The sequence below is a fragment of the Garra rufa genome, chromosome 20 (genome assembly GCF_049309525.1).
Source record: "Garra rufa chromosome 20, GarRuf1.0, whole genome shotgun sequence".
Classification (NCBI taxonomy): Eukaryota; Metazoa; Chordata; class Actinopteri; order Cypriniformes; family Cyprinidae; genus Garra; species Garra rufa.
In genome coordinates this window covers 1,571,758-1,593,239 of record NC_133380.1, presented here as the reverse complement: position 1 = coordinate 1,593,239, position 21,482 = coordinate 1,571,758, and the positions used below count along the sequence as shown (strand labels likewise).

Here is a 21,482-nt window from a genome sequence, read left to right as displayed (position 1 = left end):
TGCTGGATCTGATCCGCATGGAGAGCGTCTGGGATACGGTCTGGGCATGCGTGACCTCTGACCTGCAGCGTCACATGGGCTCCAGCGCTGCTGTATCTCAGACAGACACTCAGTCCACTTTATTTTTATGTTTAACCAGAATGCCAAAAAAAAAATCCTAAGGGAATGCAACTGGAATCTCAAACATCATTTAGTTCCAGTCCTAACTGAATATTGTTTTGTTGGTTTTTTTTTTATTTGTTTATTTTTTAGAAATTCGTTTTTTTACTTGCAATAAAACTGGCAAAAAAAAGTTAAAACTGCAAGATATTATCTCACAATTATGTGAAAAAGTCTCAATTATGAGAAAAAAAGTCTAAATTGCAGGATCACAATTCTGAGAAAGTTACTTAAACTGCTGTAAAATCATAAAAAATATGATGGTACCACTTTAATTTATAGGAAGACTTTTTTGAAGTTAACTTCTGCATGTATGCCAGCTGTCAGAACTATTATGTGACGTGTCGACATAAACACACACACCGCTGACCCACATCCAGCCTTTATTCTACAGGAACTGATGCAATAAATCCGCTCTGTTGCAAACCCCGCCCTCGCTGCATCCGCTGCGCCGATTGGCTTGACGCGACAGCAGCTCGTCTCTCATTGGTCAGTCCGCGCGTCAGTCAGAGTGCCGTCCAGTTGCACATGGAGGAGAGGAAGCCACGTTGACATCAATTAGTGTTTTTACCGCTTGATAAACTAGAACAACGAACCGAATCTTCCTTTCACCGTGAGTCTCGGCGGAGGTGAGAAAATGTTCCCTTTCCTGAGATGATGAAACATTCAGACAATCACGATAATGATAAATCAGGCTGGAGCTTTAGGAGTCATTATTCAAATGCACTGATTATACTAACAATAACAACCTGTCTAGAGTGGGTTTTGCTTTGTATAATAGCAATATTACTGTAGATGTACAGTGAGACTCAAGAAATTATGCAAAGTACCACATTATATGACTTTAATGTTTGCTACAATGTAACAAAGCGGTTGATTTACAATGGAACAAGCGATTGTAACAAGTGCAGCTGATGTTGCAGGCTGCATTAATGTATCATTTAATAAGACAGATTGTAATTGTGATTGTATTAAGAGTAAATCATGGCAGTGTCAGTGCCAGAGTCATTGGTTTGCATGAGCTGAATGAGTGTAATTTTAATATGCAATGAAATGCATAAAAAAAGTTAAAACTATTTACAGTAGGAAACTTAAAAAATATTTTCATGGAACATGATCTTTACATAATATCCTAATGATTTTTGGCATAAAAGAAAAATAAAATGTACTTTTGGCTTTTGCTACAAATGTACCCGTGGTTCAAATAATGCTAAATGTTTGTTTTTAATGCAGTGCATTTAAAATTTAACATTAATATTTGAAATAACAGCCTTTGTTTGTTTAATAAATGGTTCTAAACAATATTTTCCTCCTCTTTAAGTAACAATGTTACTTAAACTGCTGTAAAATCATAATAAAACATGATGGTACCACTTTAATTTATATTGAAGTTAACTTCTACATGTATGCCAAGTTATTTTGGATGAAATGATGTGTGATTTTAATGAATAATCTGGTGTTTTGTCAGGTTTGTCATTGTCAGGATGAGTGTGGGCTTCATTGGAGCGGGTCAGCTGGCACATGCCCTGGTCAAGGGCTTCACAGCGGCGGGTGAGAATCGGGTCGAGATGACCGTCCTCAAACACTAACTATTGAACCTTAGTCACTTAGAATGATCAGCATTGTGTTTGCCAAAATTTAAAAAAAAATGTTATGCTCTCCAAGGCTGTGTTTATTTGATCAAAAATACTGTAAAAATTCTGAAATATTATCAGAATGTAAAATAGCTGTTCTCTATGTGAATATCTGTTAACTTGTAATTTATTTCTGTGATCAAACCTGCATTTTCAGCATCATTACTGCAGTCTTCAGTGTCACATGATCCTTCAGAATTCATTTAAATGTAATTCTTATATTTTTGTAGAAGCCATAATACTATGCAAAAGTTTAGTGTTTTCTTAAAAACATTAAAATATAATAAAACAAATACTTTTATTCATCAAAGATGCATTAGATTGATCAAAAGTGACAGTAAAGACATTTATAATGTTACAAATCAATAATAAAATAAAATGTATCATGGTTTCCACAAAAGTATTGTGCAGCACAACTGTTTTCAATATTGATAATAATCATAAATGTTTCTTGAGCAGCAAATCAGCATATTAGAATGATTTCTGAAGGATCATGTGATCTAAAGACTGCAGTAATGATGCTGAAAATTCAGCTTTGATCACAGGAATTAATTACAGTTTAACAGATATTCACATAGAAAACAGCTGTTTTGAATACTAAAAATATTTCACAATTTTTACAGTATTTTTGATCAAATAAATGCTGCCTTGCTGAGCAGAAGAGCGTATCGTTTGACCATTAGTGTTACAATTTCTCCAAAAATAGCAAATCACACAATTAAGAACATCACTTCCAGAACAAAAATGTACAGATAATGTTCTCAACCCCCTTGTCATCCAAGATGTTCATGTCTGTCTTTCTTCAGTCGTAAAGAAATTATGTTTTTTGAGGAAAACATTTCAGGAATGTTCTCCATATAGTGGACTTCTATGGTGCCCCGAGTTTGAACTTCCAAAATGCAGCTTCAAAGGTTTCTAAAGTTTTCTAAAATGTTAGGTTTAAATACGCAAATAAGGCATTATGTAATGAAATATGCACTAATTTGCATACATTTCTAGTACAAAAAACTAAACATTGGATGAAGTCAGTTTTAAAATTGTTTAATTTTGTTTTGACATATTAAAGACAAATGTATTTACAGAGGGGATTTTGGGTATCTAATTTTGTCACGCCCTAATTAATAAATCTTAAAACAGATAGGAAACACTGTATATTTTTTTTTACCATTTGTTGAGGATTAAATGTTGTATAAAATCAAGCGAATCATGTATGAACAAATCCCTCTGTAAAAACCTTCAGGATATAGACAGGAATAAAAGTGTAAAGTTTGGTGTGTGTAAGTGCTACTGAAGTGGAGATTTATGGCTCAGTGTAGGAGAAAAAAACTCATTTTGAGAAAACGGCCTTTAAAAATACATATTGTAATTGAAATCTATTGACACAAATAGATAAAGTGCTATAAAAGAAACACTTAACAGTGTCTTTTGGGTGTTTTCTTTCCGCTAGTCTGAAAAAACAATTTATGAAAAACCAAAAAGCCCAAAATCTCAAACTTGACAGGTGCATGAAAAAACTGCGTTTTTGTCTGCAGTGTCTTTCATCTAGAAAAAAAAAACTGAGTTTTACTAGATAAGACCCTCAAAAAAGGTGACTTTTGAGGGGCTCTGTAGTGCACACCGGTTGACTTACAGTTACCAAAATGCATACACATATAGACCTCATAACAGGAAGTCAGCTATTCAAGGTTTTGTTAAAAAAGCGCATTCTCTGGAATTTGTGATACTCCTGATGGCTCGGGCCCATCATCGCTGCTTGCAGCTGTATTTGTATTTGCTTTCTGAATTATTCCACTCCGCATATTTCATCTTCTTTTGTCTGTGTTTCAGGTGTCATTGCTGCAAACAGAATCACTGCGAGTGCTCCTGACACTGATCTGCCTACAGTCTCTGGTCTGCGGGTGTGTAAACATGAACTCTCTGTCTGTGTGTGTGTATCTTGAGCCGTCTGCTGTTTATATCGTAACATCTTCTTTCCTTCCGCGATGCTTTCTCAGAAATTGGGCATTAATTTCACTACAAGCAACAAGGAAGCGGCGCACAAGAGCGATGTTCTGTTCCTGGCCGTCAAACCGCACATCATCCCATTCGTTCTAGATGAAATCGGTCCGGACATCGAGGACCGTCATCTGATCGTCTCCTGCGCCGCTGGAGTCACTATCAGCTCCATTGAGAAGGTGAGAAACACGCCACTAAACATTAGGATGAACATTAGCTGAAAATGTGCTCATTCACAATTCAGATGAGTTAGTTTCTTCATCAGATTTGTAGAAATGCGTCATTCCATCTCTGTCTCACCATTGAAGTGAATGGGTGCCGTCAGAATGAGAGTCCAAACAGCTGTTTAAAAGCATGCTAGCAACTTGCTAATAATGTAAAAAATCATGCTAGAAACATGTTAACAACTTGCTAATCATGCTAACAACATGATAGTTACTTGTTAATCATGCTAGCAACATGCTAATCATGTTAGAAATGCTAGAAACATGTTAATCATGTTAACAACATGCTAGCAACATGCTAATCCTGTTAGAAACATGCTAGCAACTTGCTAATGTTAAAGACATGCTAATAACCTGTTAATCATGTTAGAAACATGCTAACAACATGTTAATCAGTTTAACAAAAATGTTAGCAACTTGCTTATAATGTTAGAAACATGCTAGCAGCTTGTTAATCGTTCTAGAAACATGTTAGCAACTTTCTAATAAGGTCACAAACATGCTAGCAACTTGTTAATATTAGAAACATGCTAGCAACATGCTTATTACAGAAACATGCTAGCAACATGCTTATGATAGAAACATGCTAGCAACATGCTTATTATAGAAACATGCTAGCAACATGCTAATCATGCTAGAAACATGCTAGCAGCTTATATTGTTAGAAATGTGCTAGCAACATGCTAATCATGTTAGAAACATGCTAGCAACATGCTAATGTCAGAAACATGCTAGCAACATGTTAATCATGCTAGAAGCATGCTAGCAGTTTGCTAATATTGTTAGGAACATGTTAACAAAATGCTAGCAACATGTTAATCATGATAGAAATATGCTAGCAACATGCTTATGTTAGAAACATGCTAGCAACATGCTTATGTTAGAAACATGCTAGCAACATGCTAATCATGCTAGAAACATGCTAGCAGCTTATATTGTTAGAAATGTGCTATCAACATGCTAATCATGTTAGAAACATGCTAGCAACATGCTAATGTCAGAAACATGCTAGCAACATGTTAATCATGCTAGAAGCATGCTAGCAGTTTGCTAATATTGTTAGGAACATGTTAACAAAATGCTAGCAACATGTTAATCATGATAGAAATATGCTAGCAACATGCTTATGTTAGAAACATGCTAGCAACATGCTAATCATGCTAGAAACATGCTAGCAGCTTATATTGTTAGAAATGTGCTAGCAACATGCTAATCATGTTAGAAACATGCTAGCAACATGCTAATGTCAGAAACATGCTAGCAACATGTTAATCATGCTAGAAGCATGCTAGCAGTTTGCTAATATTGTTAGGAACATGTTAACAAAATGCTAGCAACATGTTAATCATGATAGAAATATGCTAGCAACTTGCTAATATTGTTAGAAATGTGCTAACAACATGCTAATCATGTTAGAAACATGCTAGCAACATGCTTTTGTTAGAAACATGCTAGCAACATGCTAATCATGCTAGAAGCATGCTAGCAGTTTGCTGATATTGTTAGAAGCATGTTAACAAAATGTTAGCAACATGTTAATCATGATAGAAATATGCTAGCAACATGCTATCTATCTATATCCATCTATATCTATCTATCTATCTATCTATCTATTAAACATTAAGCCTTTAAACTACTTTAAACTTCAAACTATTTCAGATTGAAAACCTTCAAACTTAAATCTTTTAAAACTTGGAAATCTTAAACTTTTTTATTTATTTATTTATTTTTTTAACCGTTCAAACTTTCTGGTCCAGCTTTTCTCAAGCCAACTTCAAGGTTTGTCTTGACAAACTTTTTTTTTAATCTAGTTTGTTTATCGTGTTTTATTTTTATATTTGTTAATTCAATTTCTTGAGTGCTACTGCTAAACACACCTACTGTACCTGAACATTCAAGTTCATTTTATTGGTGTATTTGTAACATGTAGCCTATCTTATCTTTGTTCTTATTTTTTAATAACGAAAATTATAAAACGACATTTTATCTTGGCTCAATTTGGCCTAAACATCTGCCATTGTTTTTATTTTATATTTTAATACCATGTAAGGCTTTGGTTTTAAAATAGGGAAATTAGTTTGTCTGTGCTGCTCAGACAACTTGCGAAATATTTAAATATGAGATGATATTTTTGCCATATCGCTCACCCCTGGTAACGGTATATTGCGCAACACTATTCTGACGGCACCCATTCACTGCAGAGGATCCATTGGTGAGATATTTCTACAAACATTTGAAGAAACTGAGGGTGAGCACATTTACTGGCTGAAGTATTCCTTCAATATAAATGTAAATAATAGAAGTGTGTGAAAGTCTTGTGTTATTGTTTTTGTGCACTAACCTGTCGTAACCCGTCTTGAATTCACATAACACACATTCCATCTCATTAATTATGCCCAAGCTCATCTCTCCCTCAGGTTATGTATTTTTCTCTTTTATCAAACACATGGGCTGTTTTCCTCTACTGTCGGCCGAAGCTCCGAATCCCGAAGGAATCAATTATATGCTGATTTCATATTGACCGCTGCACGTTCAGCTCTTGTTCTCTGCGCTCTTTGTTTTGATCGTTTCTCTTCCATTTCTCTTCCTGACTAAATCTATTTTTTTTTCATTGCCATGATTGTTTTACATGGAGTGTCAGGGTAAAAATCACAGTTATTTTTTCCATAGAGGTTTTTACACTGCAAAAAAAGATTTTCTTACTTAGTATTTTTGTATTGTTTTCTAGTATAAATATCAAAACAATTCTTAAATAATAGTAAAATGATTTAACTCTTTAAGCATTACCCCCATTTTTGAACATAGATGTGAAAGTGAAATGTAAATTGTTATAATTCATGAATGCTTTGGAATACAGACCTAATATATATATATATAATTTATTTAATATTTTATTTTTTATATATAAAATATAATAATAAATAAATATTTATTTATTTATTTTTATGTATATATGATTTATTTATTTAATTTTTTTATATATAAAATATAATAATAAATAAATATTTATTTTATTTTTATTATATATAATTTATTTATTTTATTTTTTATATATAAAATATAATATTTATTTATTTTATTTTTATTATATATATATATATATATATATATATATATAATTTTTTTTTTTTTTTTTTTATTTATTTATTTATGGAACCTTTTTTGTTTAATAAAAGGTTAAAAACAACATAATTTGTTCAAAATCAAAAAGGTTACAACAATATATACTACTGTATATAGTTTAGGGTCATTAAATTTTTGTTCTTTCTTTTTTTAGAAAGAAATTAATACTTTTATTCACCGAGGATGTGTTAAATTAATAAAAAGTGATAGTGTAGATTTACATTTGTTAGAAAATATTTATATTTTGAATAAATGCTGTTCTTTTCAACTTGTTTTTCATCAAGAATCCTGAAACAAAAGAATCACAGGTTCCAAAAAATATGTTTCCAACATTGATAATTCTAATAATAAATCAGCATATTAAAAAAGATTTCTGAAGGATCATGTGACACTTAAGAATGGAGTAACAGTTGATGAAAATGCAGCTTTGCATCACAGAAATAAAGTATATTTTAAAGTATAATAAAATAAAAAACATTATTTTATATTGTAATAACATTTTTGCAATATTACAGTTCAAATATGATTTTTTTTTTTTTTTTTTTTTTTTTTTTACAAAATATTTTGGAATCCAAAACTGCTATAAAATTAAAGCCTGTCTAAATAAGTTATGTTCCGAATTTGAAGTTGATAGAAAAAATGAGGTTCTTGTGAGATTTTTATTTAGGGTGTTATACCGCAAACAGCCACCAGGTGCCATCTAAACCTTTATTGAAATTTGTATGCATTTTTCTGTCACAAATGTCAAAATTTCTCTGTCAGTATTACTTCTATCAAATATTACTTCATTCCTGTTTTCTGAAAAAAATTATCAATTTTTAGTTTTTGCTTAAAGCAAGCAAAAATATCCGCCAATGGGGTAAGAAAAATAATCTTAATTCAAAGGCTAAACGAGATTTTTTTTTTTTGGGGGGGGGGGCAAAAACTAACAAAATTTAGATTATTTATTCAGAAAACTAGAATATAATATCTTAAGTAATTTTACTTGTCAGGTAAATGCATCTTGATTCAAGAATTTATAGATATTTATACTAGAAAACAAGACAAAAATACTAAGGAAGAAAATCATTTTTTGCAGTGTATTGTTATTATGTGCTCCAAATTTGAGGTTGATATAAAAAAAATGTATTTTGGGCGCAGTACTGAACATTGCCACTAGACGGATTCACTCCTCATTCATTTCATCTTGATTCAAGAATTTATACTAGAAAACAAGACAAAAACACTAAGGAAGATTACTTTTTTAAATTTAAATTACTAATTAATTTTAATTAGTAATACATTTCAGAAAAATTGGTTTTAGTCAGTTTAATCAGTTTTAGTTATTTTGGTACGTAATATATACACTGCTGTTCAAAAGTTTAGGATCTGTAAGACTTGTAATGTTTTTAAAGAAGTCTCTTCTGCTCATCAAAGCTGCATTTATTTGATCAAAAATACAGAAAAAAAACAGTAATACCGAAAATGTTATTACAATATAAAATAATGGTTTTTATTTTCATGCATCTTAAAATATAATTTATTTCTGTGATGCAAAGCTGAATTTTCATCAGCTGTTTCTTCAGTGTCACATGATCCTTTAGAAATCATTCTAATATGCTGATTTATTAGTAGAATTATCAATGTTGGAAACATATTTTTTGGAACCAATGATTCTTTTCTTTTTCTTTTTTCTTTTTTTTTCTTTTATATTTTCAGGATCCATGATGAATAAGTTAAAAAGAACAGCATTTATTCAAAATATAAGTCTAACAAAGTAAGTATACGCTATCACTTTATATTAATTTAACACATCCTTGCTGAATAAAAGTATTACTTTCTTTCAAAAAAAGAAAGAATAAAAATGTACTGCCCCAGAACTTTTGAACAGTAATGTATATTGTTAGAAAACCTTTCTATTTTGAACAAAATACTTTTTATTAAACAAAAAAGGTTCCAAAAAAATATGAAGCAGCACAACTTTTATCAGTTTTCAACACTGATAATAAATCAGCATATTAGAAAGATTTCTGAAGGATCATGAGACACTGAAGACTGGAGTAATGATGCTGAAAATGCTATTTTAATTACAGATATAAATTAAATTGTAATGTATATTAATATGGAGAAGCATTGTTTTACATCATAATAATTTTTCACAATATTAAATAATTTTTCTGTATTTTTGATGAGCTTAAGAAACTTCTTAAAAAACATCAAATGTTCCTGTTGTGTGTGCAGAAGCTGCTTCAGTATCGCACGTCTCCTAAAGTGATGCGCTGCATGACCAATACGCCGGTGGTGGTGCGCGAGGGAGCGACGGTGTACGCCACAGGAACTCACGCTGATGTGGAGGACGGGAAGCTCCTGGAGCAGCTGATGGCCAGCGTGGGCTTCTGCACCGAAGTAGAGGAGGATCTGATCGACGCCGTCACGGGACTCAGCGGCAGCGGACCTGCTTACGTGAGCTTTTATATCGCCACATTCACACACTGACTTGAAAAAAGTCTCTTGTAAACCAAGCCTGCATTTATTTGATCAAAAATACTGTCAAAAATCTGATAATATTATTAGAATTTAATATAGCTGTTTCTGTTTGATTATCTGTTCAAATGTAATTTATTTCTGTGATCAAAGCTGAATTTTCCTGCTGAAAGTAACCTGTTGCTGACAATAGTTCAGATGTTTTTTGAAGTCTCTTCTGCTCACCAAGGCTGCATTTACTTGATCAGAAATACTGTAAAAAAATGTGAAATATTATTAGGATTTAAAACGGCTGTTTTCTATGTGAATATCTTTTAAAAAGGAATTTATTTCTGTGATCAAAGCTGAATTTTTTTTTTGTGTCACATGATGCATTAGAAACCATTCTAATGTTGAAAAATGTTGAAAACGGTTGTGCTACACAATATTTTTGTGAAAACCATCATGCATTATATTTTTTATGATTCACAGATGATTAGAAAGTTCAAAAGAACAGCATTTATTTGAAATCTTTTGCAACATTATAAATGTCTTTACTGACACTTTTGATCAATTTAATGCGTCTTTTATGAATAAAAGTATTAATTTCTTTTAAAAAACCTTACTAAGACTTTTGAACATTAGTGTATTATTGTGCAGCACAACTGTTTCCAACATTGGTAATAAAAGTAATAAATCAGTATATTAGAATGATTTCTGAAGCATCATGTGATCTTAAGACTGCAGTAATGATGCTGAAAATTCAGCTTTGCATCACAGAAATAAATTACAGTTTAACAGATATTCACATAGAAACAGCTGTTTTATATTTTAATAATATTTCAAATTTTTTTTTACAATATTTCTGATCAAATAAATGCAGCCTTGGTGAGCAGAAGAGACAATAAACATTGCATCTTATTCCAAACTTTTGACTGGTAGTGTAATGTTTAATGCATGTGTAATAAAATAGATTTTAGATTTTTTTTTTTTTTTAATCATAAATATCTGTTTTTTTTCCCCCCCTAATATGAAAGTAACCTGCTGCTGACAATAATTCAGTTTTTTTTTTTGAAAGAAGTCTCTTCTGCTCACCAAGGCTGCACTTATTTGATCAAAAATACTGTAAAAAAATGTGAAAAATTATTAGAGTAAAACAGCTGTTTTCTATGTGAATATCTGTGATGCAAAGCTGAATTTTCAGCATCATTACTGCAGTCTTCAGATCACATGATCCTTCAGAAATCATTCTAATGTTGAAAATGTTTAAATGCTAAAGGCATTATTTTTTGTGGAAACTGTGATACATATTTTCACAGATTAATAGAACGTTCAAAAGAACAGCATTTCTTTTTAAACATTATAAATGTCTGCTCTGGCACTTTTGATCAATTTAATGCATCATTGATGAATAAAATAATTAATTGCTTTTTAAATCCATACTTACCCCACACTTTTGATTGAAAAAAATATTAGTTGCAGCACAACTGTTTTCAACTTTGGTAATAATCAGAAATGTTTCTTGAGCAGCTAATCAGTATATTAGAATGATTTCTGAAGGATCATGTGACACTGAAGACTGCAGTAATGAAGCTGAAAATGCTGCTTTGATCACAGAAATAAATTACAATTTAATAGGTATTCACATAGAAAACAGCTGTTTTAAATTGTAATATTTTTTCACTGTTTTTAAAGTATTTTTTAATCAAATAAATGCAGCCTTTGGTGAGCAGAAGAGACAAAAACATAACATTTAACGGATTTAATAATATTTTCAAAATATTATTAATCCTAAAAAGTATTGATCCAGAATGTTACTTTTTTTAAATTATTTTATTATTATTATTATGTGTTTGTCAGGCGTTCACGGCTCTGGATGCTCTGGCTGATGGGGGGGTGAAGATGGGGTTGCCACGGCGACTGGCGGTCAGACTGGGAGCACAAGCGTTACTGGTTCGTCACATGACTCCAGCAAACATTACACACTTACTTCATTTATTAGGTTGGCTTCAGAAACATCTGCTACTTACGCTTTTTATTCTTCTTCTTCTTAGACTAAATTTCTGAACGCTACTCCTCCTAGAGCTTTCATGATAGAAGCACCAAACTCAGGCCAGCTCTTCAGACTGATCCCACTTATAGCTTTCATCAAATTGAAGATTATAAATCATAAAAATCCCATAGACTTACACTGAGGGAATGTTCAAATGATCAACACTATTCAAACTCACACTGACAAAACTCCCAGAATCCCTTGAGACTCAGTCAAGCTTCCCTTCTATCAACTATATATTTATAATCCATTCAAACTTCATTCGATCGAATATTTATCATCAATTGAACTATCCAGCCTAGCCTAGCAACTACAATCATGCTAGAAACATGCTAGTAATTTATCAGTCATGCTAATGTCATGCTAGCAACTTGCTAATCATGCTAGCAACATGTTATCCATGCTAGTAACTTGATAATCATGCTAGTAACCTGCTAATAATGTTAGAAACATGCTAGTAATTTATCAGTCATGCAAATGTCATGCTAGTAACTTGCTAATCATGCTAAAACATGCTAGTAACTTGCTAATCATGTTAGAAAAATGCTAATAATGCTTGAAACATGTTCAAAACATGCTATCAACTTGTTAGTGAGCATAGAAACATGTTAGCAACTTGCTAATCATGTTGGAAAGATGCTAGCATCTTACTAATAATAATAGAAACATGTTAGCAACTTGCTAATAATGCTAGAAACATGCTATCAACTTGTTAGTGAGCCTAGAAACATGTTAGCAACTTGCTAATGTTGGAAAGATGCTAGCATCTTACTAATAATAATAGAAACATGTTAGCAACTTGCTAATAATGCTAGAAACATGCTAGCAACTTGTTAATCATGATAGAAACATGTTAGCAACTTGCTAATGACATGCTAATAATGCAAGTAACATGTTAATTATGCTAGAAACATGCTAGTAATTTATCAGTCATGCTAATGTCATGCTAGTAACTTGCTAATCATGCTAAAACATGCTAGTAACTTGCTAATCATGTTAGAAACATGCTAACAACTTGCTAATAATGCTTGAAACATGTTCAAAATGTGCTATCAACTTGTTAGTCAGCCTAGAAACATGCTAGAAACATAACTTGCTAAATCATGCTAGTAACTTGCTAATCATGTTAGAAACATGCTAACAACTTGCTAATAAAAAGGCTAGAAACGTTCAAAACATGCTATCAACTTGTTAGTGAGTCTAGAAACATGTTAGCAACTTGCTAATCATGTTGGAAAGATGCTAGCATCTTACTAATCATAATAGAAACATGTTAGCAACTTGCTAATAATGCTAGAAACATGCTAGCAACTTGTTAATCATGATAGAAACATGTTAGCAACTTGCTAATGACATGCTAATAATGCAAGTAACATGTTAATTATGCTAGCAACATAACTTACTATGCATGTTAGAAACTTGCTAATGACATGCTGGTAACTTGCTAATCATTCTAGAAACACACTAAACATGTTGGAAAAATGTTAGAATCATGCTAACCATGTTCTAATTATGCTAGCAACATGCTAATCATCTAATCTGTCTATATAAATTTCAAAACGTTAAGCTTCTACAGCTGCTTTAAACTTTCAAGCTAGGCTTTCTCAAGCCAACCTGCAGTTTGTCTTGTCATAGTTTATCTAGTTAACATTCTGCTGTTTTTGTGTCTCAGGGAGCAGCTAAAATGCTTCTGGACTCGGAGCAGCACCCGGGACAGCTGAAGGATAACGTCTGCTCACCAGGGGGCGCTACCATCCACGCGCTGCACTTCCTGGAGAGCGGAGGCTTCCGGAGTCTCCTCATCAACGCCGTGGAGGCGTCCTGCATCCGGACCAGGTGACGCTCCGCTGCTTGATACGGTGTTTCTGTCGGGTCGAGATGAGTGCTGTGTGTTTGTAAGAGTGAGATTAATCAGCTGACACTGCTGGGATTATTTGGATTGGCTGATTAACACAAGTGTGGCAAACGCTGATGGCCTTATGGATCATGCACGTTTGGTAATGAGGAAATATTGGGTGAGATCAGTGTTCAATTAATTTCATGCTGTTTACTGTCAGAAAACAATTGGAAATAGTTTGCCTTTAGGGCTACAACAGCTTTAGAGCCTTGAAATATTTACCTTTTTTTTTTTTTTTAATTCAGTTTTGCTAGATTTAGTTGAGTTAAATTTATTTTATAATCAAAAGCATGTGTAATGAACTAAAATGATGAAAGTAGTTACATTTTCGGGGCCCTATGAAATGCATTTTATTTATTTATTTATTTTTGGATTCAGTTTTAATGGTTAAATTACATTTTTAGTTAGCCTAATTATCTGATATTATGAAATGCATACAGTTCAACAACAATTTATCAAATTATAACAATTTAATTTTTAGCAGTCTGAAATGTTTTATTTTTTCCCCCAAGTTGTTTTATTTTTTGTTTATGGTTTTAATGATTTAATTTCATTTCAACAAAAAAAAAAATCATGTCGAATCAATTGGGTTTTATAAAACATTACCAATTTTATAACTGATTACAATTTTTACAATGGGGCCACATTGTGTTTTTTTTTTTTTTTTTTTTTTTTTTTTTTTTTTTTTTTTTTTTTTAGAAATTTTCATTTTTTTTTTTTACAAATGTCTCAACGACAGTAATCAAATAAATCCACAAAACTAACAATTGATATTTTTTTTTATATGTAATCAAATTTGAAAAAAAAAATCAACAATCTCTTATATTTGGCAGACAACGTGCTGCTCAACATAGGTTTGCTGTTAAAATCAAAACATGGACTAAAATTGTGTGAATCTGTTAAAGTTGTCATTTAGGTTGTAATAGTAATACTACTAATAATAATTAGTGTGTTGATTGGCATTATACTGGCCTTCAGTCAGCTGCTTTCCAGCTCTTTTCAGCTAATAAACACACATTTGTAGTCTAGTTATGGTCAGTGGTGGACAGTAACGAAGTAGTTGTACTTCGTTACTGTACTTAAGTACATTTTTCAAGTATCTGTACTTTACTGGAGTAGTTTTATTTTGAGTAACTTTTACTTTTACTTCACTACATTCCAAGGCATAAGATCGTACTTTTTACTCCACTACATTTCAAAAACATGTCGTTACTCCTTATAATATATCACGTGTTCCGAGACGCAGAAGCGGTGTCTGATTAATGAACAAACTGATTCTTTTCAATCGGTTCGCAAATCGCAACAAACGATTCATTCACGAATTGGACTGATCCAATTGCAGCTGTTCTCGAGTCGACAACTTTTTGATTCAAATGAGCCGTTTAGAGCGAGTCTCCCGTCAACTGGATTCACAAACAAGAACCGGGAGATCATGTGAGCGCGTGCGCGAGTGATGCTGCCAAAAGTAAGTTATAATGTCGCATTTTAGGATTAATTATTGTAACTGTCAGTTGTTTGCGAACTAAATCTGCTGTAGAGGGTGATGTATTTAAGCCCTCTGAAATGCTTGAATGCAGACACATTAACTTAACATCATTGTCTCTTTTTAGGTCAAAAAACATTAAAACAACGGATTAAATAAAATAACTCATGCCCGTTCATATTCGCTGCTGTAACATTAACAGTTTTATTAAAATGCTACGTATGTATCCTTATGTGACGTCTGTTTTTAAATTGTTTATTAACGGTATACTTTTTTATATTGTTCGGATCAACTAGCCTAGTAGACAGATGTTTATACAAATGTTTATTCATAACCATACTGAAAATAAGTAAATATAGCTGATGCTAACTTCCTAACAAACAAGCTTGCTGGTGCTAAGTTGAGGTAATTTTCAGATATGAAGTCCACATATTTATAATCAACCACCTAGACAGTTTACATCTGAGGGAAAAACAAAAGATGTGATGTTCAGAACATGGTACAGAACTACAGTAATTATCAAAGTGGGAAGTAAAGCCCTCTGTGGGCATTTGGCCAGGAGTGTTTTTACACAGACAATGTTTGAGAAAAAAGAAAAATATTATGAAAAATAATTAAATTTTTCTTCTTAACTTCAGGCCTTATTCTCCTATCATTTATAACTGTGCCGTTCTGCAAAATAACAAGCTTTAAAAATAACACCTTTTCTTACTGGTTGAAATGAGATGGTCAAATCAGTTTTCTCTCAGGTACATGGCAATGTAAGCTTCACAGTGAACATCACTCTTGTCAACGTTGTCCATATCAACAACACTTGACTCCATGTAGGCTAGTGATTATTTTGGGAAAATCCAAGGCTTTTTGAACAGTAGGATGTTTAAAATATATATATATATATATATATATATATATATATGCTAATATAAAATTAAATTAAGTAACCTTTATAAAATATCAAAATAGTTCAGTACTTTTTTACTTAAGTACACAAAAAATGTATTACTTTTGTACTTTCACTCAAGTAAAATTGAAAAAGGAGTACTTTTACTTTTACTGGAGTAATATTCTATTATACGTATCTGTACTTTTACTCAAGTACTTGATTTGTGTACTTCGTCCACCACTGGTTATGGTAGTCTGTCTCATGTCTGTTGTTATTCACTCACACCTCTTGTGTTTCTCCTCTCAGGGAGTTGCAGTTTCTGGCCGATCAGGAGCAGATCTCGCCTGCAGCCATCAAGAAGACAACACTGGATAAAGTGCTGCAGCAGCCGGGCGTCTCGTCCACGTCAGTCGGCACCAAAAGCAGAGTCAACCTGTTTAACAACAAAAGCGGCATCAAGAAGAACTGAACACACACATATATATATATATATATATATATATATATATATATACACTCTCACACAGGACAATACAAGTACTACGGCGTCCATCCACACACCCAAACAGACAGACATTCTGACTGAAAGGCATTATAGGTCCGTGCTTGTGTTGACAGAGTTTGTCCTGTTACACTGGTACAGTATTAGACCAGAAAACATGCATCATAAAGTGTTATTAACATTATTATTAACTCTTTCTTATCTATTAAGTCCATGAAAATTCAATGGGGAATAATGTAAATTGTTTCCAAACAGGTCTTTATGTCAATGGTCACTTTGTTCCAGAATTAAACTGGACACATGGCACACGTTTTGCACACATGAACTGTCAGAATACTTGATTTTGTTTTGATTAACGAGATATAACAACTTCCTATAGCAACGCCCTGGCAACAACTTGCTACACCCTATAGCAACACCCTGGCAACACCTCAAACCCCCTATAGCTTTATTGTGGAAACAACTCACCACACTCTATAGCAACTCCCTGGCAACACCTCGAAACCCCCTACAGCAACACCCTGGTGACACCTCAAAATCCCCTATAGCAACACCCTGGCAACAACTCGCCACACCCTACAACAACGCACTGGCAACAACTTGCCACACCCTATAGCAACACCTCAAACCCCCTATAACACCACCCTGGCAACAACTTGCCACACCCTATAGCAACACCCTGGCAACACCTCAAACCCCCTATAGCAACACCCTGGCAACAACTCGCCACACCCTACAGCAACGCCCTGGCGACAACTTGCCACACCCTATAGCAACACCTCAAACCCCCTATAACACCACCCTGGCAACAACTTGCCACACCCTTTAGCTTTATTGTAGAAACAACTCACCACACTCTATAGCAACACCCTGGCGACACCTCAAAATCTCCTTTAGCAACACCCTGGCAACACCTCAAAACCCCCTATTGCAACACCCTGGAAACAATTCACCACACCCTATAGCAACACCCTAGCAACACCTCAAAACCCCCTACAACTTTACCCTGGAAACAACTTGCCACACCTTACAATAACACCCTGGCGACACCTCAAACGCCCTATAGCAACACCCTGGTAACACCTCAAAAACCCCTACAGCCTTACCCTGGAAACACCTCAAAACCCTGCACAGCTTTACCGTGGAAACACCTCAAAACCCCCTACAGGTCTGCCCTGCCAACAACTTGCCACACCCTACAGTTCACCTCAAAAACCCCTTATAACAATACCCTCGCAACAACTTGCCGCACCCTATAACAACTCCCTGGCATCACCTCAAACCTCCTATAGCTTTACCCTGGAGTCAACTCGCCACACCCTACACCTCTCAAATACCCCTAAAGCAACACCCTGGCAACAGCTCAAAACCCCCTATAGCAACACCTTAAAACCCATATAGCGACACCTCACGACCCCCTATAGCAACCCCTTATAGCGACACCTCACAACCCCCTATAGCGACGCCCTAGTGACACCACAAAACCCCCCTATGGCAACGTCCTGGTGATACTCTGGCTACACCTCACAACCCCCTATAATAGCAATGCCTCAGCAATGCCTCAAAACCTACAGAAATGCCCTTCTAAACAGGTGTTTTTGTCCATGGTCATTTTGTTTCTGTTTTGCACACAAACTTTCAAACCTGTTGCTTTTCTTTGATTAACAGGATATCAGAACTTCTCTGAGCTTTTATAGGAAGTGATGTCATACAACTTTTATTTTGCTTTTTTTTTCTCTTTAATTTTGATTTGTTCTTTTGAATTTGTTACCCGTAATTTCTTTCTGAAACATTTCTTTGGGATGTATTGCAGATCTGAACACCCTTATATATTTGTTATTTGTCCTTTTTTAAATGCTGGAAAAAATAATGAATGTCAAACAGCCAAAGTGTTTTGTAAGCCGATTATCGAGCGTGAAGCATCTTTCTGTTTGTCTGTTCTGTGTGTTTCCAATACAGAAATATGAAAACTGCATAAATGGTGCTGTAAGTTTAAAAAGAAAAGCTGTGTTTTTGCTTACGCTTGTGGTTTTATTTCCGTCGGCTTCATTGATTAACTGTGTTCCTGATGAGCGAGAACATTGTAGCGTTTGTTCCAGACATGTAATTAAAGCAGGAGCGAACTATGAATAATTAATGTTTCTTTAAGCAAATTAACTGAAGGTTTTTCTCTGAAAGCCATTACTCAACTATACAGGAGAACAAACAGGCGGCGTCATGCCGTCCTTCAGGTACTAAGCGCTGAAACCACCAGCATTGTGCAAGTTTTTCTCAGTAGCCACTTCTTCCTTGTGCTTTACTGTAAACCGTTTCTCCATGTGTGATTGCGAAAGGATTTCATTCAACGTTTCAGTTTTTATTAAGTCTAGTAAATCATCACTACTACTAGTCTGATTTTACCTGCTGGAGCATAAACTAGGTGAGACAATTTTCTACAGGTAGTCTTAAAATGATAAAAACAGATCCCTTAGCAACTGCATGGAAATGTGTTAAAACGTGTTTAAACAGTAAAGCAGTCCCCTGACAAAAACTAAAAAAAAGCAGTCAACCCAATAAAAATGCTCTGGCAACAACTACAAAAGCTCAAGCAACCTTTTAGAAATACTCTAGCAACCACAGGAACCCAATAGCAACACGCTGACAACAACTTAAAGCACCCTGGCAAACTTTTAGCAATGCCTTGGTAACAACTTGAACACCCTATAGCAACACCCTTGAAATCACTCAAAACCTCCTATAGCAACGCCCTGGCAACAACTCAATACATCTTAGCGATGCCTTGGCAACAACTCAAAACACCCTGGCAATGCCCTGACAACTCGAAACACCCTCGCAATGTCTTGACAACAACTCAAACCCCCCTATAGCAACGCCCTGGCAACAACTCAGAATCCCATGGCAACACCTTGACAACAAATCAACATACCTCACAATGCTTTGACAAAAACTCAACCCCCTATAGCAACTCCTTGGCAACAAATCAAAACCCCCTGGCAATTTCCTGACAACAAATCAAAAAACTTTAGCAATGCCTTAACTAAAAACTCCCTGGCAATGCCCTGACAATAACTCAAAACCCCCTGGCAACGCCCTGACAACAAATCAAAATACCCTTGCCATGTTTCAACAGAAACTCAAAACCCTCTATAGCAACTCCTTGGCAACAAATCAATACCCCTGTCAACACCTTGACAACAAATTAAAATACCCTACCAATGCCTTGACAACAACTCAGAACCCACTGAAAACGCCCTGACAACAAATCTAAATACCTTAGCAATGCCTTGACGACAACTCAAAATGCCCTGGAAACACCCTGACAACAAAATCTAAATACCCTAGCAATGCCTTGACGACAACTCAAAACACCCTGGCAACACCCTGACAATAAATCAAAATACCCTAGCAGTGCCCTGGCAACAACTTAAAGCGCCCTGGCAACGCCTTGACAACAACCCAAAAACCCCTGGCAGCACCTTGACAATAAATCAGACCATCCTAGCAATGCCTCGAAAACAACTCAAAATGCCCTGACAACAACTTAAAACCTACCCTAAAAAAACTTAAAAACTACCCTAGCAATGCCTTAACAACTAAAAAACCCCTGGCAATGCCTTAGCAACAAATCAAACTACCCTAGCAATGCCCTGGCAACACCCTGACAACAAATCAAACTACCCTAGCAATGCCCTGGCAACACCCTGACAACAAATCAAACTACCCTACCAATGCCCTGGCAACACCCTGACAACAAATCAAACTACCCTAGCAATGCCCTGGCAACAACTCAAAACACCTTAGCAACACCATGGCAACCATCCACAACATTAGTATCAGTGGTGAGTTTTAGGAAAGGCAAGTTTTAGGAGCATTTATACACGATAGTAATTTGAAGTGCTTTATGTAAAGTTTTTGTTAAAATATTCAAAAGAAATACATGCATGTAAAATAGTGTAAAAAAAAAAAGAATTCAAAATATTAAAAAAATCACAGTCCATGAGACTCCTGCTTCTCTTGCAAACAGCTGTAGCTGTGAATGTTTGGGGTGAGTTCTGGACCTGCAGCTCTGAGTCAGTCAGGCTGATGTGAGGAACGCTGGAGGCTCAGGCTATTTCTAGAGCTGCATTGTGTAGATGTTTCTCTGCTCAGCTGGCATGGAGATGAGTGTTTGTCACTCTGAAGACGCACCGCTTTTAGAAGCGTCAGGGTCACTTATGAAGCCGCTCTGTCCTACGGGTCAAAGGTCACGCAGAGGAGACACAAACTCAGAGAACGAGCAAAGCAAACGCATGAAGATCAACCTGAACAACGATCACAGATAACAAAAATGTCTTCAAACAACATCAGCTTCAAAGAACATTTTGCTAATGATCCCATTAAGTTCTGAAAATCATTATTTCTGAATGTTCTCTGAAGCAGTTTTTTATACATTTGTAAAAATAGTTTTTGTGGTCATGCAAACGAAAAGAGACTGACATCTAACAATCCAGCTAACACGATGTTCAAAGAATGTCTTATTTGGCTGATTTAAAGACCTGTGATCCTGAAGGTGTTTCATTCTTTATTGCAGCCTGTTTAATCAAATGACTCAAGTCTATATGAAAACATCAACATTGAGAAAGATCAGATGCCATCTTAAAGTTGAACATCCGCTTCACTTCCTTGTCATTGTGTAAAAAGTCTATTAAAGTTGAAGTGTCTGCGTCTGACCGAAGCAGATTTCTGATCGTCTGATACTTCCTTCAATTACAGCACAGGGGTTTTCATTTCTACGACATTTCCGAGCTCGAGTTGATTTGAGTTCCTCCGTGTGTCTTCAGGATGTCTTGACGTCGAGGGCAGGGACAGCAGGATTAGTTCCAGAGCTGCTCTTGTGTTTGTGTTTCTGACGGCCGCTGTTTATTTGTGAGTCTGATTGGAAGTCGAGGAGGCGCTAAAGAGTTCCATAATCCTCCTTTTATTCCAGAGGTTCTTCCTCGGTCGGCCCACCGCTCTCAAACGCTGATAAGTCAAACGAATCTTACGCTCCTGTTATTCCTCTGGAAACACGCAGGACGCCGTTCATCATTTTCTGATGATATTCCAGC

General features: G+C 34.8%; 1 protein-coding gene and 1 long non-coding RNA gene across 3 annotated transcripts; one reads left to right on the top strand and one right to left on the bottom strand.

Moving 5' to 3' along the window:
* Positions 1 to 675: 675 nt before the first annotated feature.
* pycr1b (pyrroline-5-carboxylate reductase 1b) lies at positions 676 to 16,720 on the top strand. The gene is made up of 8 exons (XM_073825812.1): positions 676 to 788; positions 1,628 to 1,710; positions 3,621 to 3,691; positions 3,788 to 3,967; positions 9,356 to 9,577; positions 11,438 to 11,530; positions 13,303 to 13,466; positions 16,200 to 16,720. The coding sequence occupies exons 2-8, from the start codon at positions 1,644 to 1,646 to the stop codon at positions 16,360 to 16,362; spliced, it is 960 nt and encodes a 319-aa protein (XP_073681913.1). The 5' UTR covers positions 676 to 788; positions 1,628 to 1,643; the 3' UTR covers positions 16,363 to 16,720.
* Positions 16,721 to 16,869: 149 nt separating this feature from the next.
* Positions 16,870 to 21,482, bottom strand: LOC141293757 (uncharacterized). Of its 2 annotated transcripts, none has more exons than XR_012340812.1 (3): positions 19,733 to 21,482; positions 17,276 to 19,667; positions 16,870 to 17,151 (listed from the first exon to the last, which is right to left on the bottom strand). It is a non-coding gene; the product is annotated as an uncharacterized lncRNA (long non-coding RNA). The 2 variants fall into 2 exon arrangements; XR_012340813.1 differs by having other exon boundaries at positions 17,276 to 17,802; positions 17,839 to 21,437.